The 17,069-nt window shown below is 43.1% G+C and overlaps 1 protein-coding gene across 1 annotated transcript in view; it reads right to left on the bottom strand.

Annotated features, from left to right (window-relative positions):
• Positions 1-17,069, bottom strand: part of NT5DC3 (5'-nucleotidase domain containing 3) — an 80,858-nt gene that overhangs the window by 26,502 nt on the left and 37,287 nt on the right. Inside the window, exons 2-9 of the mRNA XM_027855879.1 lie at positions 14,715-14,899; positions 10,536-10,610; positions 8,697-8,752; positions 7,684-7,774; positions 6,418-6,555; positions 4,145-4,205; positions 837-939; positions 625-726 (exon numbers count right to left, since the gene is read on the bottom strand). Of these exons, the coding sequence (XP_027711680.1) occupies positions 625-726; positions 837-939; positions 4,145-4,205; positions 6,418-6,555; positions 7,684-7,774; positions 8,697-8,752; positions 10,536-10,610; positions 14,715-14,899 (811 nt within the window). The remainder of the gene's footprint in view (positions 1-624; positions 727-836; positions 940-4,144; positions 4,206-6,417; positions 6,556-7,683; positions 7,775-8,696; positions 8,753-10,535; positions 10,611-14,714; positions 14,900-17,069) is intronic.

The following is a 17,069-nucleotide window of genomic DNA, read 5'->3' as shown; positions in this document are numbered from 1 at the left end:
ACAATTGAAACTCCTACAATCAAATGGACTGACTTGTCAGGACTGAGCTCCCTGTCACTGGAAGCATTCAAGGACAGTCTGTTGTATATATGGATTCCCATAATGGGTGGGAAATTGGATTAGACTTGTCGTTGTTGTGGAGAGATTTCAGCCATATCCATGACCCTATTTGGGGTTTTCTTGGCAGAGACACTGGAGTGATCTGACATTTCCTTCTCCAGATCATTTTACAGATGAGGAAACTGAGGCAAACAGCATTAAGGGACTTGCTCAGGGTCACAAGGCTAGTAGACTTATCATTCAAATCCTTCTTATACTCCTGAGATTCTGTATGTCTCATCTTCATAAAACAAGCTACATTTTGTTCTTCTAATATATACAAGTTTCTTATAAGCCTGACTCTGCCAGCCAAAGATGAGCTCAGAACCATTTTGATGGATGAGTTTTCACCACTCTCAGAATTTCTTTTCCAAAGGTGGTAAAAAAAAAAAAAAAAAAAATACTTATAAGATAGAATGCTTGTGATTTCATCAAGGAATTTCACCAAAAGACACGCCCCAAACTGAGCCCTCATGCTAGGGGTAAATGCCTAAAATCCAGCCTTCTGGGAAAGGAGAGGCTCACCTCCGCCGGTCATTGAAGAAATTGGGCTTCTCTGCCTGAACAATGACAACATCAAACAGATCCCGCCAGTCCTTCCCAACAATGTATCGCATTCCTTTGTCCCTAGAACATTCAAAGTCACATTGGCCCAATGTTAAAGTGTTCTGATACATCATTTCCAAGTTCTGAAACAAATTAGATTCAGCCAGCCAAGTTAGGCACTACGGACTTACACAAAGCTGCTGGGGCTATTGGTGATAAGGAACATCTTCTTGCCATGATCCGCCAACTTGGCCAGCACCGCTCGGGTCTGCTCAGCGTAGCAGATATACTTCTCTAAGAGAGAAACAGAGAAGTTCACACAGATGTTAAATTCACCAGCATGGAAGAGTGGACAGAGGACTAGACTTGAAAGTCAAGAAGACTTGGGTTCAAATCCTACCCCAGATACTTAGGAGATGTATGACCCCAGGTAAGTCATTTAACCTCTTGACCTCAGTTAACTCATCTGGAAAACTCTGGACTCTTGGCTGTTCCTCAAACATGACACTCCATCACTCAACTCTGTGCATTTTTGCTGGCTGTCCCCCATGCCTGGAATGTTCCCCTTCCCTGTTTCTGCCTGCTGGCTTCCTTCAGATCTCACCTAAAATCCCACCTTCTGCAAGAAACCTTCCCTCATCCCTTCATCTTGGTATCCCCTCTCCAGCCTGTACATATCTTGTTTGTGTTCCCGTGTTGTGTACCTCATGAGAATTTGAACTCCTTGCGGTCAGGGCTTGTTTTTGCCTTTCTTTGAATCCCCAGGGCTTCGCACAATGCCTGGCACACAGCAGGTGCTTAAAAATGCTTGTTGATTGGCTGACCTCAGAATCTATGATCTATAACCCAAAAGGTATTTCCTGAGCGCCTACTGGTTAATTTAACAAGCATGTTTTTAGCATGTATAAGTTCCTAGGACTTGTCTAGATATTGGAGGAGGCAGGGAAAGCGGGCACAAGAAAAAATTTAAGACACATCTAGCTGGGTAGACAAGATAAGCACAGAACAAGGACAACAATTAAGTACAATGAGGATAAAGTCTGGCCCTGAGATTTCATTGGGATAGAAAAAGTCCAGGTGATGAAACTCCCTCAACCAGCAGGTTGGGACCTACTCTGCCTCCTAGAATGTCACAGAGTTGCCCAGAACGCTGAAAAGTTAGGTGACTTGCCCAGGGTCACACAGCCAGGACATGTCAGAGACAGGGCTTGAACTCAAGGCTCCCTGGTTCCAAGGCCAGTGCTCTATCCACTCTGCCACACTGCTCACACACACCATGATTACAATGGGAGTTAGCCCAGAAAAGACAAGACTCAAGGGACAGAATGTGGTACCTGCTTTCAAAAGTCTTTGGAAAGTTATCACCAAAAACAAAACAAACAAACAAACAAACAAAAAAATGGGCAGCTAGGTGGTGCAGTGGATAGAACACTGCCCTTGAGCTCAAATCTAGCCTCAGACACTTAACTAGCTGTGTGACCCTGGGCAAGTCACTTAACCCAGGAAGGAAGGAGGAAAGAAGGAAAGGAGGAAAGAGAGGAGGAAAGAAAGGAGAAAAGAAAGAAGGAAAGAAAGAAAGAAAGAAAGAAAGAAAGAAAGAAAGAAAGAAAGAAAGAAAGAAAGAAAGAAAGAAAGAAAGAAAGAAAGAAAGAAAGAAAGAAAGAAAGAAAGAAAGAAAGAAAGAAAGAAAGAAAGAAAAGAAAGAAAGAAAAGAAAAGGAAGGTTATCGCACAAAAGTTGGGATTAACGTCATCTCCCTAGTACTGGTCACTATGCCTCTTACTGGAGCGTAGCTGTAGAGAAGGAAGGGACTTTCAAGGTCATCAAGTCCACCTCTTATTTTACAGGCAACTGAGGCAATCAGAGGTTAAGTGACTTGACCAGGCCACACAGCTAGCAAGTGTCTGAGGCAGATTTGAACCCAGGTCTTCCTGACCCCAAGCCCAATGCTCTATCCATGCTGTTTGGCCCCAGAGGGCTGTATCAGGAGCCAAGTGTAGAAGCTTCAAAAAGGCAAATTGAAGTTTGATGTCAGGAAAATCTCGCCAATGATGAGAACCACCCAACAGTACAGACACTGCCTTGGGAACTGGTGGGTTTCCTCTCACTGGATGTCTTGGATGGAGAAACACTTGCTGAGTATGCTAGAGAGAGGTCTCTTGTTCGGGGTTGGGGGCGGGAAGGCTTGGACTCCAGGGCCAGTAAGATGAGCCAATTCTGGAACACTCTGGCTAAGAAGGGAGAATCTCCACATAGCCAGAATAATAATGATGGTGATAAAAATCTCTGAAACTATAGGGACCTAGAAGAAGAAATCAAAACCTTGAGGGAATGAGATAATGTCCCTATCACTCCTGGCCAGGCGTCTCTGCTCCTGGAGTTGTCCCAAAGATGCTTCCTGTGAGTCTACATGTGACGCCCTAACATCCCAGGGAGGCAAACACACAGAGAATCCAGAGAAATATGAAAAGATTTATATGAACTGATGCAAAGTGAAACAACACGTCCAATGACTGCAGCCATGGAACTGGAAAGAAGAACCACAAAATAATGGGAAATGAATGTTGGGAAATTCTCAAAAACAAGCCTGACCCCAAAGGAGATACAAAGAAAGACTCCTCTCCCAAGTCCTCTGCAGAGAAAAAGGTTGGAAGGGGGAAGGAGTAATAACATAACGTCAGTATTTTTCCTTTTATCCTTTTTAAAGTTTTATTTTTTTACTTAAACATTGCCAGATTTTTCTCCTTTTTAAAAAAAAAAAATCTTTGTTATAAGAAATGGCGCTACAAGTGGAAATATAGATGATGATGTAAAAACAAAAGGTCTCAAATTCAAAGACAGCACCAGGGAGTGGCTTATACATTTCAGAGAAGGGGAGCTATCTCTAGCCCTGGCTGTCCCCATCACAAACGCATGGCCACGTTGACCTCAGGTGTGTCCACTGCATCAGAGCTGAGAAAGCGGGAGCTGCCATGACAGTCCCCAATCCTCTCCCTCTGGTCTGTGCTACAACCAGGACATGGATGGGAAGATGAATCCAGAAAGGCAAAGACACAGGGAACGTGGCTCTGTTCTGGATTCAGGGGGCCTGCAAATTCCAAAACAATCTTAAGTTCACAGCTCTAGACCTCCAACGCATTTCAGAGGCCCTCTCGTCCAACACCACCCTCCCCCCCCATTTTACGGAGGGGGCACCTGAGGCCCGGAAAAGGAAAGTGAGTGGCTCAGAGTCACCCAGCTAATAAGAGGTAGAGCCAAAATTCAAACTGAGGTCCCATGACTTCAAGCTCAGCGCTCTTTCCCAAGCAGGTAACCTGACAAGACACACCTCCACCCACAGGTGCAGGGCAAGAAGAAAGCAGAAGGCATCTTCACAGAGAATGTGAAATTCTGAATTGTAAGGGTGGGGCCTTTTTTGGTCCTTCCTTTGTATTCCCAGTCTTAGCTCAGTGCCTGGCACACAGCAGGCGCTTAATAAATGCTTGTTGCCTTGACTCACCAATATCCGCTTCAATTGCTCTGTACATGATCCCTTTGATGTGGACGTCTCTGATCGAATCCTGGCAAAAGATCAATGCACTTTTAATCAGCCAAAAAAAGATCATTGAACAGTTTTAAGACATGCTAGCCAGACTCACGATCCAATCCAACCACCCCTAGAGTAATTACTGTCTCATCTATAGTTTTGGCAGTGCTTGAAACACTAGTTTCATTCTCAGCTTTGTTCCTTTCCTTAAATACCTTCTGCTGTTGATGGGGAAAAAAAAAAGCTTGTACTTTGATGTGCATCAGTTGCAAAGCAATGCTCAGCATGGGGGCTGAGAGGGAGAACATGCAATTGATTGACATCCTCCCATTTGGACAGCAGCCAGATTGGCTTCCTGGTCACCAGAGGAAAGAGAACAATCAAGTCAAGACATCACAGGACCACAATTCAGAGCTGGAAGAGACCTCAGAGGTCAGCAAGTCCAATTTGCTCATTTTACAGACAGGGAAACTGAGGCCTATAACTTGACCAAGCTAGTAGTACATAGCAGAGCCAGAATTTGAATCCAGGTCATAGAATCATCAACCTAGAGGTGGAAGGGACCTCAGAGGCCATACAGATGAGGAAACTGAGTCCCAATGAATTTAAGTGACTTGCCCAAGGTCAGAAAGGAAGACAACAGCAGGGCTGAGACTGGAACCCATGCCCTCTGACTCCAAAACAAAAGTCCCGTGCCCTCCACCAAGCTCTTCTTCTTTGGCTCTCTCCTTAGTCCCCAGTGATACATTCCCACCCCACCACTAGCAGGGAGATATACTTGACAAAGGGGTCCTGTTTGGCCCAACAACCAAGCAGCCAGCAGCTAGAGTAATACGTTGGCCATCCCCCATGCAGCAAATCAGAAGCAGAGCTTCACTGTGTTATTTGTCCCTGGAATTTGGAGGTTCATGACCCTTCCCGGCCCTGCCCATCCAAAAGGCATGCATAAGCCAGCGCCTGAAAAGAGAGGCTAGAATTACCAAACACTTGCAGATCAGAGTCAGCACTAGCCTGGCTGCTGCGGAGCCCAAGCCCAGTTAACATGGCAACCCTGAGTCAAGCCAATGTACACTACTCCAGGGGCAGCTAGAGGGGGCAGTGGATAGAGTACCCAGCCTGGAGTCATGAAGGCACCTGAGCTCAAATCTGGCCTCAAAACTTCCTAGCTGGGTGAACTTGGGCAAGTCATTTAACCCTGTCTGCCTCAGTTTCCTCATCTGTCAAGTGAGCTGGAGAAGGAAATGGCAAACCATTTCAGTATCTCTGCTGAGAAAACCCTAAGTGGAGTCATGAGGAGTCAGACACGACTGAAAAACAACACGCTACTATAGATGCTACAGAAAGGCCAAGCTCTAGCAAGAAGAGATGTGGCCAGGCTGGAGGGTTGTTAGTAACCTTGCATGGAAATTAATTGGTCATCAACCTAGAAATCACTAATCCCCAAATTCGCTTTTCCATGTAGGTTATTGCTTTCCTCTCATTCTAGGTTAAAAACAAAACGAAACAAAAAAGCAGGCTGTCTGCTCATAAAGAGACAGGATTATTGACTGTATCCTTAAAAAGTTGTTGTTGTTTTTTTCAAAACTCAATGCTGTGTAACTGTAATAACCCAAGCCTAGCCCCCAAGTACAGTTAAGGAAATGCACCTCCTTCCCTTCTCTGAAGAGGTGGAGGACTAGGGGTACGGAACAGGACATATGCCATCAGACTCAGCTTTGGTTTGCTTTGCTGAATGGCTTTTTTAATTGCTTTAAGCAATAGTTTAGTCTATTCGGAAATGAAGGTGATATTTTTCAAAGATATCAATAAAAAGAGGGGGAAGGGTTGTGTCATAAAATTGTAACAATCAAACTTGGCCCAAGGAAGGGAGGAAAGGAGGGAGAGAAAGAAGAAAAAGTGTTCATCAATTGGGTAATGGATATTATATGAACGTAATGTAATATTACTGTACCATAAGAAACAATGAAAATAAAGAATTTGGAAAAACTTGAGATTTGTATGAACTGGTACAGAGCCAAGAAAATAATTCCTCTGATGTAACGGGGTCCCCTAAAAAGCTCAAGATTCTCAAACAAACGAAAGAAATCCAAATTCTCCAAGAATACATTTTAAAACCTAAAGCTGTGAAATGAGTCAAGGCCTTTCTATCTCCTCAGTCAAGCAGAGACCAAGGACCGGCTCTCTTCCGCAGTCCCCTTCTCCTTCTCCTCCCTTCCCCCCAAACCTCATCTGAGCCTTGGCTTAACCTTGACATCCTTGTAGAGATGCACAGGCTCATAATCAAGGTTGTTCTTCAGAAAATACTCATTGACACAAGAAAGGAGGGTCATCTCTGGTAAGGAGAAGATGTCCATGAATTGCTTCATTGTGTTTCCTTGAGAGCTCTGCAGAGAAAGAGAGGAAATGCAGGCTTTAAAAGGGCACAGAGACACAGCCCAACAAAACAGAGGGTGGACTGCATCTGGAGTCAGAGGACCCAGGTTTAAAACCTGGCTCGGCCACGTCCTAGCTACACATCTTTGGACAAGTCACTTAATCTCTTTGTTTTCTGGGTTCAAATCTTGCCTCTATTATGTATCACTTGTGTGACCTTGGGTAGATCTCAATCTCTCTGGGCCACAGCTTCCTCATCTGCAAAATGGGGGAAGGAGATAAGCATTTATATAGCACCTATTATGTGCCAGGCACTAGGTTAAGTGCTTTACAAATATTATTTCATTTGAAAAAAATAAGGATACTGGACTAGAGAAGAGATGTCAAACATGAGGCCTGCTATACCTCTAAGTGCAGCCCAAACCAGATTGAAATGTATCTAGGAAATATTTAACAAAATAAGTAAAAATACAATAAAACATAGATAATGTTCATGGATGGTTTTCTAAGTCAAAATGTGGCCCACAGGGACCCCTGTTTCTAGTTGACACCACTGGACTAGAGGATGTCCAAGGTCCTTCCCATCTTTATGAGTCTACCTGTGCAATCTCAGGTAAGTCACATCACCTCTCTGGGCCTCAGATCCATCACCTCTAAAACAAGGAGATCCAGGAAGGGTCTTTAACATTTTTTTTATGTCATGGACTCACAAGCTTGTGAGCCTCCACAAAATTAAGTGCAACCTATGAATATGTTAATCCATCCATTGTTTTTCATTCAGTCATTTTTCAGTCCTGTCAGACTCTCCGTGACGCCATTTGGGGTTTTCTTGGCAGAGATACTGGAGTGGTTCGCCATTTCCTTCTCCAGCTCTTTTTACAGATGAGGAAACTGAGGCAAACAGGGTGAGGTGACTTGCCCAGGGTCACACAGCTAGGAAGTATCTGAGGCTGGACTTGAACTCCGGTCTTCCTGACCCCAGCTCCAGCATTCTCTCCACTGTGCGGGTAGCTGCTCTACACTGTACGCTACTTCTCCTGGCCAGTTCTCCAAAGGTGGAAGCGACATTCCATTGCTGACATTTGCCAGAAAATGTTTCTAAGACAGAAAAAAAAAAAAGCCAATCTTCTCCCAATTACCTTTCCATAGAAGTCGCTCATTTGTTCCAGGGGCACGTGGGAGCCTTCGTACATCTCGATGACTTCTTCATCGGGGACAACACTGAGCCCTCTGGTAGTAAGAAGGGAAGACGGTTCAGTGATGGCGCAGCTGGAGATTTCTAACAGATTACCCTTGGGAATAGAGCCCTAACTGCCTCCCGGATCCCACACTACCAGACAAGGAAGGATTTCCAACCCTAGACCCGTCACTGAGTAACCTGAAGTTAGTTAACATCAGTCCCTCAGTTACCCCATCCAGAACAAGTGGAGAAGACACCACTTGTTACTTGCCTACCTCGAGGAGATTGAGGTTTTCTATCTTTTAAACGTGATTGAAAAAGAGGCAGCTTCGTGTTGTATTTAGGGAGCTGGCCTGGAAGTCAGAAGGATCTGCATTCAAATCTGGCCTATATAATACATACTAGCTGTGTGTCCCAGGGCAAGATAGTTAACTTCTCACTGTCCCCAGAAAAGCGGGTTGTTCATTCTTCATTTGCAAAGAGGACCAATGATATCATGAGGGTGATGTCATGACATGGGTGTGAATTGGATTTCTTTTCTTTTTTCTTTTCTTTTTTTTTTTTTTTGGTGAGGCAGTTAGGGTTAAGTGACTTGCCCAGGGTCACATAGCTAGTGTCAAGTGTCTGAGGCCATATTTGAATTCAGGTCCTCCTGACTCCAGGGCCAGCACTCTATCCACTGCTCCACCTAGCTGCCCCTACAAACTGGATTTCAGTGAGGCAGAGTTGCACAGTCATCGGCCTCATTCTCTCCTCCAGCGCCATCGGAGGGCAATGGGGCAAGAAAAAAAGTCAACACGACTGGCGTATCCATAGTGATGAAATCCAGACTCCCGGAACTAGCCAAGCAGAAATACTACTCAATAAGATCAAAGGACTGGAGCAATCCTCATAGAGGCCTTTAAGTGAACAACTACCTTGGAAAAAAAAGGCCATGACGCTCATTAGAGGTGAACAAATAATTTCTCTCACCTGTACACAGTTCCCAGCTGGATATAATGAAAAGCATCAATCTTCATCAACATGGCCTTTCAAAACAAACACAATTCATGTGGTAACTTTATTATATATTTAAAAGGAATAGCTTGTATATAATAGATTTGCAGTTTCATGTACAATCATCTTTTTTATTATACTATGTTATGGAAATGCTTGTTTTATTCCCTAAATTAAAAATTAAAAAATTTAAATAAAAACAAATAATCCAGAATGATCTCCATGTATACTGAAGAGATTGCATTTGTCTTGGATGGACAAATGAATAGGTGTCATTACTAATACTATAACCATTATCTTTCGAAAATAAGGAAGCACACTATTTGCTTCTGATAGCGGGTGGGGGCAGAGACTAAGCATTTATATAGTACTTACTATGTGCCAGGCACTGTGCTAAGCGCTTTACAAATATTATCTCATTTGATTCTCACAATAACCCTAGGAAGTGGGTGCTGTTATTATCCCCATTTTTCAGCTGAGGAAACTAAGGCTAACACAGGTTAAGTGACCTGCCCAGGGTCACACAGTCAGTAAGTGTATGAAGCTTCCAATAAGACATGCATATCGATGGTACCATTATAAAGATAACTGCCCCTTTCTGGATCTCCATTTCCTCATTTATAAAAGGAATGGGGTTGGGCCGGATGGCCTCTTAAGGTCCCTCTCAGTTCTATATCAATACAATCCTAGGAGCCTTCTCTGGGCCTCAGTTTCCCCATTTGTAAAATGAGGGGGTTGGACTCAGGGATTTCTCTCCCTCTGATTGTACTGGTGCAGCCTCAGACAAGTCACTCTGCTTCTCTGGGCCTTAGGGCCTTTATCTTCAAATAAGGGGCTCGAGGAAGGATTCCTCACTATTTTTGTGTCCTGGACCCCTTGGAAGTCTGGTGAAGCCTACGTGTCCCTTCTCAGAATTATGTTTTCTTTTATTTTGTTTTTTATTCATAAATGAAGCAAATGCTCGATTTCAGTTAGGTTAGCAAAAGTAAAGACGTACCTTTTTTTTTTCTATCCAACTACACAGACCCCGCCGAAATCTATCCACGGACCATCTTAAGAGCCATCATAACCAGGCAGGTTAAGAATTCTGCACCAGGAGATCTCTAACGTCCCTTTTGGTTCTAGATCTGTGATTCTGGGTGACCTTAGGCAGGTTACCTCCTTCCCTGGGCTTCACAGGTTTCGACTAGAGAATCTAATTTTCTTTCCGATATAATGTCTAAACCTCTCATCACTGTGGAAGCCCCTTCCAGGAAAATTATCTCAGTCCCTCCATACCCACCCTCCATCCTGGGTGACTTTTGTCCATGTCTCCATAAATTCTCTAGGAGAGAACTCACCCCACATACCAATGGCCTTCCACTGCCATATACGGTGAGCCCTAAAACAAAAGGCCCTCTCTACATAAGCATGTGCATATATAGGCATTTATCACAGATATATATATATATGGCAAAAACCAAACGCTGCCGTAGAAACCAACACTCAAAGCCTGGCAGGTTCCTTTTAGATGCTTTTGTCTATTAATAAGTAACAGGGTCCTACTCAAAGGACTGAAGATTGATGCTGTGAATAAATCTCTACTCCAAATCAGCTCATTTCTTTCTTCTTTTCACACGGCCTCTTTGAAAGAAATCCTCTCCAAAGTCGTTTTGGATAATTCATACTAATTACCCCAAAACACTAAAAGAAAATCATTGAAGATCAATTTAAACTGAGTAACAGACAAAGAACAAAATTGCCCCATTTTACAGGGCAGATACGGAGTCATGTACAGAGTCTAATTATAAGGGAGGGGGAAAAAAATAAACCTACCCGGTGTACATCATAATGGAGACCACGAATGGCGAAATTTGGGTCGTATTCGTAGCTCCTTATCTCTGCAGGATACTAAGGAAAGAAGGAGAAAAAATGGCTTTAAATTACTGGCCATGCAGGGGGGAAATGTACACAAAACACACTTTTAAATTTAACTTGAATTATTAACTTTTTCACCATGACTTTGGTAAACACAGACAAGCAATAAATCAAATTCTGATTTGTGGCATTTGCCGATTTCCGAGATGATAATGTTTACACCAAAAATTTCCAAGATGGTAATATTTTATACCAAAAATTTAACTATCAGCTCTCCCAAGCCAGGTGCAGCTGGCTCCAGCACCCACACCCTGACTGGACTGAAAGTCTGAGGACCTGGGATCCAGGCTCTTCCACTTACTACCTGGGTGACCTTGGGCATGGAATTTAATCTCGGGGATCTTTGTTCTCCTCCCCCTGTGAAATAAGGGGATCGGATGAAAGAAGCTCTGAGGTTCCTTCCAGGTTCAGATCTATCAGCCGAAGTAGACTGATGACTTCTGAGGTCCCTTACACCTCTACAATCAAGTCAGCGTGCATTTGTTAAATATCTACTATGTGCCAGGAACTGTTCCAGGTACTAGGGATACAGAGCTAAAAACTCAATAGTCCTCGTCCTCCAAGAGCTTATAGTCTAAGAAAAGAGTATAGCATCTAGCAAGATAAATAAATACAAAAGAAATTCAAAACAAACAGGAAGTAATTTCAATGGGGGGGTAGACTGAGGTCACTAATAACTGGAAGGAGCAGACTGAGCTCCCATTAAGGAGCTAGAGATTCCGAGAGACAGAGGTGAGAAGGTGGGATGTGCCAGGCACTCCACTTAATCTCTGAGGGCCTCAGTTTCTCTATCTGTAAAATGAGCAAGTTGGACTAGATCGCTCCTGATTATCTATGGTCATTAAGGCCATGCTTGCCACAATTCTGCAGCTTACAGCCCACCCAGGAATCAAACTCTTACTTAGCCCCCACCTCAGTTTTTTTCTTTTAAGCTCTGCTCAGTTTCCTCCAATCTCTGAATCTGCTTCCATCTGCATAGATGCCTTAAGGCAAAATCAAAAGCCAGCACAATTTCTGGTGCAGAAATAGCCTCTCTATTACAACCTCAGCCATAGGATGGGTGCATCAGCCCTGCCCCCACTAGACTGGTAACAGCACTCAGCCCCCAAAGCTCCAGGAAGCTACGAGTCCTGCACCTGTTTATGGAGTCTGGGCAAGGTCAGCATTAGGTTTCTTCCCTGCCAGGACATTGGCAGATGTATATTTAGCTATTAACCTTTACATTATAGCTTGGCCCCAAGCCCAGACACATCTCAGTTGTCAGAAATGTCCTTTTTAAGGCACTGTAGGGATGACAAAATAAGTGCCATCTGCTAGAATATAATGATGATGATGAAAACATATAATATTCTAACATATTAATAACAAATATTATTATAACATACAATTATTATTATAACAATAATGATAAACATATTATCATCTTATAATTTTAAGGTTTGCAAAGCACTTTATATACATCATTATTATAAATCTTACTGTAAGTTTCAAGGTTTGCAAAGCACTTTATATATCATTATAAATTTTATAAGTTTTAAGGTTTGCAAAGCATTTTATATCATTATTATAAATCTTATAAATTTTATATATAAATCTTATAAATTAAAGCACTTTATATATCATTTTTATAAATTTTATTATAAGTTTTATGGTTTGCAAAGTACTTTATATATCATTATTATGGATCCTATTATAAGTTTAAGGTTTGCAAAGCATTTTATAAATATTGTCTCATTTGATCCTCTCAACCACCCTGGGACACCAGTGCTATTACTATTCCCATTTTACAGATGAGGAAACCGAGGGACAGAGACCTTGAGTTAAGTGCTCAGGGTCACATGGCTAGTGTCTGAGGTCACATATGAAATCAGGACGTCCTGACTCCAAATCCAACATTCTATTAGAGGCAATTGGGCAGCACAGTGGTTAGAAGGGAAGTGATTTAGATTTAAGTGATTTGAGATCCTAGATCTAATCACCTTTTCTCCTCCACCAACAGATGAAGCCCTTTATTTTAAAGGTGAGGAAACTGAGACCCAGAGACAAAAAATCACTTAGAGGGGCAGCTAGGTGGCACAGTGGACAGAGCTCTGGCCTTGGAGTCAGGAGGACATGAGTTCAAATCCAGTCTCAGACACATGACACTTACTAGCTGTGTGACCCTGGACAAGTCATTTAACTCCGATTGCCTCACCGAAAAAAAAAAAAAATCACTTAGGATCATAAGATCTCAGATCTCAAGCTACAAGGATCCTCAAAAGCCATGTGGTCCAGCTCCTTCATTTTACAGAGGAGGAAACTGAGGCCCAGGGGTTTTAAGTGGCTTGCCCAAAGTCACACAATAAAACAACAGATTTGAAATCAGGCCCTCGAACTCCTAGACCATAAGCTCATGGGACAGCTATAATAGGAAGCCTACTAGTAACCCAACCCCCTTTCAATTAAGCCAGTCTACGGGCTGGAAAGTCAAGGAAATGTGTATTGGCCTAGTATGGAGGAAGGAGGAGTAAGTGTCTTTCTCCTCCCCCATTAAAAGTTCTCACTAGGATAAAGATACTCATTGTTCTCACATTGAATGAGTGAAATGTTTTGTACAAGGAAACAGGACAACTCAGCGTCAAGATAGCTGAGCCAAGTGAGGGACTCCTCAGAGTACTGTATCATCTTGGCCGTGAAAGGCAATCAGTCATTGATGCACCAGAAATGACACAAACCACAAAGCTTGGCAACTGCATCAGATGCCCCAGCTCGTTGGCCAGTGAACTTGGCTCCCTATAATTCAAGTTACCAACATCATGGCAACTTAAGTCACCATGAACTCAGCTATGACAACATGGCAACTTAAGGGGATTTAATAGTCTTCATCGATAAAACAAGGATAACACCGGTGAGCCCTATGTCTAGAAAAATGGCTGGGATTCAAGAGTTTGGGAAAACTTATAATAGTTTAGTAACCTAGTGATAATCCCCAAAGTCCAGGGCTCCCCTCCCAGGCTGGAGCACATCACAAGTGGGTGTCTTTCCCCCACAATTAAAATTACAGAATCATAAATTTAGAGCTAGAAAGAACCTCAGAATCCAACCCCACATTTTACAGACAAGGAAAGTGAAGGACAGAAAAGTTCAGTCATTGGCCTAGAGCAGCGGTGGGGAACCTGCCATACGTGGCTTTGAGGGTGCAGGCTCCCCACCCCTGGCCTAGAGTCACACACACCTAATAAATATCAGAGGTAGTCCTGACCAAAGGTGATGGACACAAGATGCGGAAGAGACACATATAATATTGATGGACAGGGCAGTGTTGAGATCCTTTAGGCTGAATATGCTCATTTGTTAAAAGAATTTTTTTCCTCCAATTTTGACAGGGGTGGGGGTAGCAATAGTGATGAATAAAGAAGACCACCCACACATTTTTTAAACACACAGAAGGGAACAGAAGGAAACACAGACAAGCAGGACAGCTTCGAAAATCATGTGTAGAATTTATTATCTGCTTCTCCAAAAGCCAATAGTACAAAATGGAGATTTGTAATTTCACGTGCAATTCTCTTCTATGTGTTCTGCTGTGTATGTAGAGGTGCTCACCTGTGTATGTTTAAGTTCAGAATAAAAAATAAAAATAAAATGTGTATGTGTATATGTGAGGTGAGATTTGAACCCAAGGCTTCCTAACTCCAAGTCTACTTCCCTATCCACTATTTATTTTGGATATATGATTTTATGTGCTTATCTATATACAAGGTATATAGGATGTAAGCTGCCTGAGGGCAGACTTTTCATTTTGCCTTTGCATCACCAGTGCTCAGCCACTGGGCCTGACACAGAGAAGGTGTTTAATAAACGCTTTCTGAATTAAATTTCAAAAAAAAAAAAGTAGCTTCCAGGCAGAGGGAGCTGGGCAAAGGCCATTTCAACACAAAACTGATTTCTGAATTCCTAATTATGAAGAAAGGGAAAGGATAAGAAGAAGGATAAGGGAAAGGGTAAGGGAAGGAAGAAGGAAGGAAGGAAGGAAGGAAGGAAGGAAGGAAGGAAGGAAGGAAGGGAGGGAAGCTGCAATCTGCAGACCCAGCTTACCCGATGTTCATTGATGAGGAGGTCTCGAGCAGCATTGAAGATGAGGGTGTGGAGGTGCTTAGAATAAAAGACGAGGGTATAGTCATAATCAAAGCCATAGATTTCAATGTCTGACAGGCTCATTTCATTGTTGGAGAAAATTGCATCTGGATTCAACAAGTTGCTCATAATTGAAGGAACCAGGTCTGAAAGTAACAGAAAAGGAAAATCATAGTTCCCATTAAGATATAATAAATTATGAGCCCTGAAGGACAGCTGGCATTTCCCAATAAAGGAATGGGCAAGTGAATCATAGAAGGTTTTTGTTTTCTCTTAACTGAGACACAAGATGAACAGTTTTGTACTTAGGGGAAGAGTTTTTCAAATGCATCCCAAAGCCTTCTAACTAGACTCCGTTTCCTTAAGCCTTCAGTATCTTCCCAATGTGTTTGCTCACTGGTTCTTAACAGGACAAACACATCCCATCCTAATTGCGGCTCCCTCATCTCTAGGAATCTTGCTTTGCCTCAAGCATGAATAATTGATTCAAATCAATCTTCCGAAGGCACAAGTCAAACCACATCGACCCAACCCCCAGCTCAAAAAGTTCCCCTGGCTTCCTATTGCTCCCAGGCTAAATTACAAACTTCTTAGCCTGAAGTTCAAGGCCCTCCATCTGACTTCTCCAGCTTTATTTTGCATTACTCTCCTTCATACATTCCACAGTTCCACTCAAACTGGCTTAATTGTTCCCTAAACTCCACATTCCCTCTTCCAACACCTAAGTTCATTTGCAAAGGCCTGTAATATACTCTCTCCTCACCTCTACCTTTCACAGACATTTCTACTTCCTTCCATTCCTGTAAGGCTCAATTCAAGACTTCCAGGAAGCCTTCCGAGGCCCTCTTCCCACCCCATCTCTCCCTAACTGTCCACTTAGATGAGGCATTCTATCTGTGGATTTCATTTACCAATGTCATATTAAACCCAAAACATGACATAATCAAAAGAGTGCAGGATTAGTGTTAGAGGTGCTGGGTTCAAATGTTTACTCTGCTATTGACTACTTGTATCACCTTGGCGAGTCACTTAACTTCTGGGGGGGGGAGAGAAGGCAATGGGGTTAAGTGACTTGCCCAGGGTCACACAGCCAGTAAGTGTCTGAGGCCATATTTGAACTGAGGTCCTCCTGACCTCAGGGCTGGTACTCTACCCACTACCCCACCTACCTGCCCCCATTTAACTTCTTAAATTCAATTTTCTTACCTATAAAAAAAAAAATTTTGTTGGAATAGGCAATGTGGTATAGTGGAAGGAACGTTGGCTCTGGAGTCAGAGTGATGGAATGCTTGTATTCGGACCCTACTTCCAAGATCATATTTCTCCCTGGCCTCAAAAACACTATCCCTGACAGTTTGCCTCCAGCCCAAGGATCCTGTCTCTGGCAGTGACTCATGAGTGGGCCCAGTGAGGCAAACTCTCTCTCCCTGTTACAAGAACAAGTTGACCTCTGTAGAATTTCCCTTGTACTATCTTGGTCAACAGAACTATCATGTACTGATGCCCACAGTTACCGTATACAATCCAGAGATCAAGCTATAGACATCAACTCCTGAAACTATCTTGTTACACACATAACAGACCAAAAGCACACCCCTTAGGAAACCCCGCTCCTCGGTTTCCAGTAGTGAATGACATAGTCCTCTGTTATCACCTAATGAGCACACTTGGCACATAATCCACTACTTTTCCTATATAAGCTTTAGCATCATTCCTGTTAGGGTACAAGTTCCCTAAGGAGCTCTGCCCACTATGGCAGGTTCCTTGAGAATCCTTGCCCACTGTACGGCATAACAATAAATCTTTGCCACCTTGACTTAAAAAATGCTTGAGTCTGTAAATTCATTCCAGATGGCCCCGTCCTACACTCTGGTCCTCGAGGGGTCTAAATCTCTCAGACTGCAACAAGACGACCTGAAGAAATCCTGTTAGGAAAGTTCCCTCACCTCCCTGGGCCTCAGTTCCCTCACTGATGAAATCAAAGTGGTGACTGAGATGTTCTCTGAGGTCCTTCTAGCTCTAACACCCAGTGATCTAGCAAGGAATCTAAGATTCCAACGGACAAGGATGTTGTAACAGTCCGGACTCAGGGGAAGGAGGGAGCCAGGTGCTTGGCCAATTGGACATCCTCTCACCTGCGTGGGAACTGTGCTGGGGGGAGGGGGAGGGGCAGAGCAAGACCTTCTTACCAGACTCTGATATGGTCATGAGGCAGGTTGAATTCAATGAGCAGTTGTTTTGGGGAACTAAATAGAGATAAAGGCATGAAAGAAGAAAAGGGACCAAAGTCCATAAGACCAAGAGATGTATTTTTAA

This window comes from Vombatus ursinus, unplaced genomic scaffold (genome assembly GCF_900497805.2).
Source record: "Vombatus ursinus unplaced genomic scaffold, bare-nosed wombat genome assembly UNPS02011334.1, whole genome shotgun sequence".
In the NCBI taxonomy this organism is placed as follows: Eukaryota; Metazoa; Chordata; class Mammalia; order Diprotodontia; family Vombatidae; genus Vombatus; species Vombatus ursinus.
Note: the sequence above shows the minus strand (reverse complement) of the source record. Positions and strands in the feature narration are given on the sequence as shown.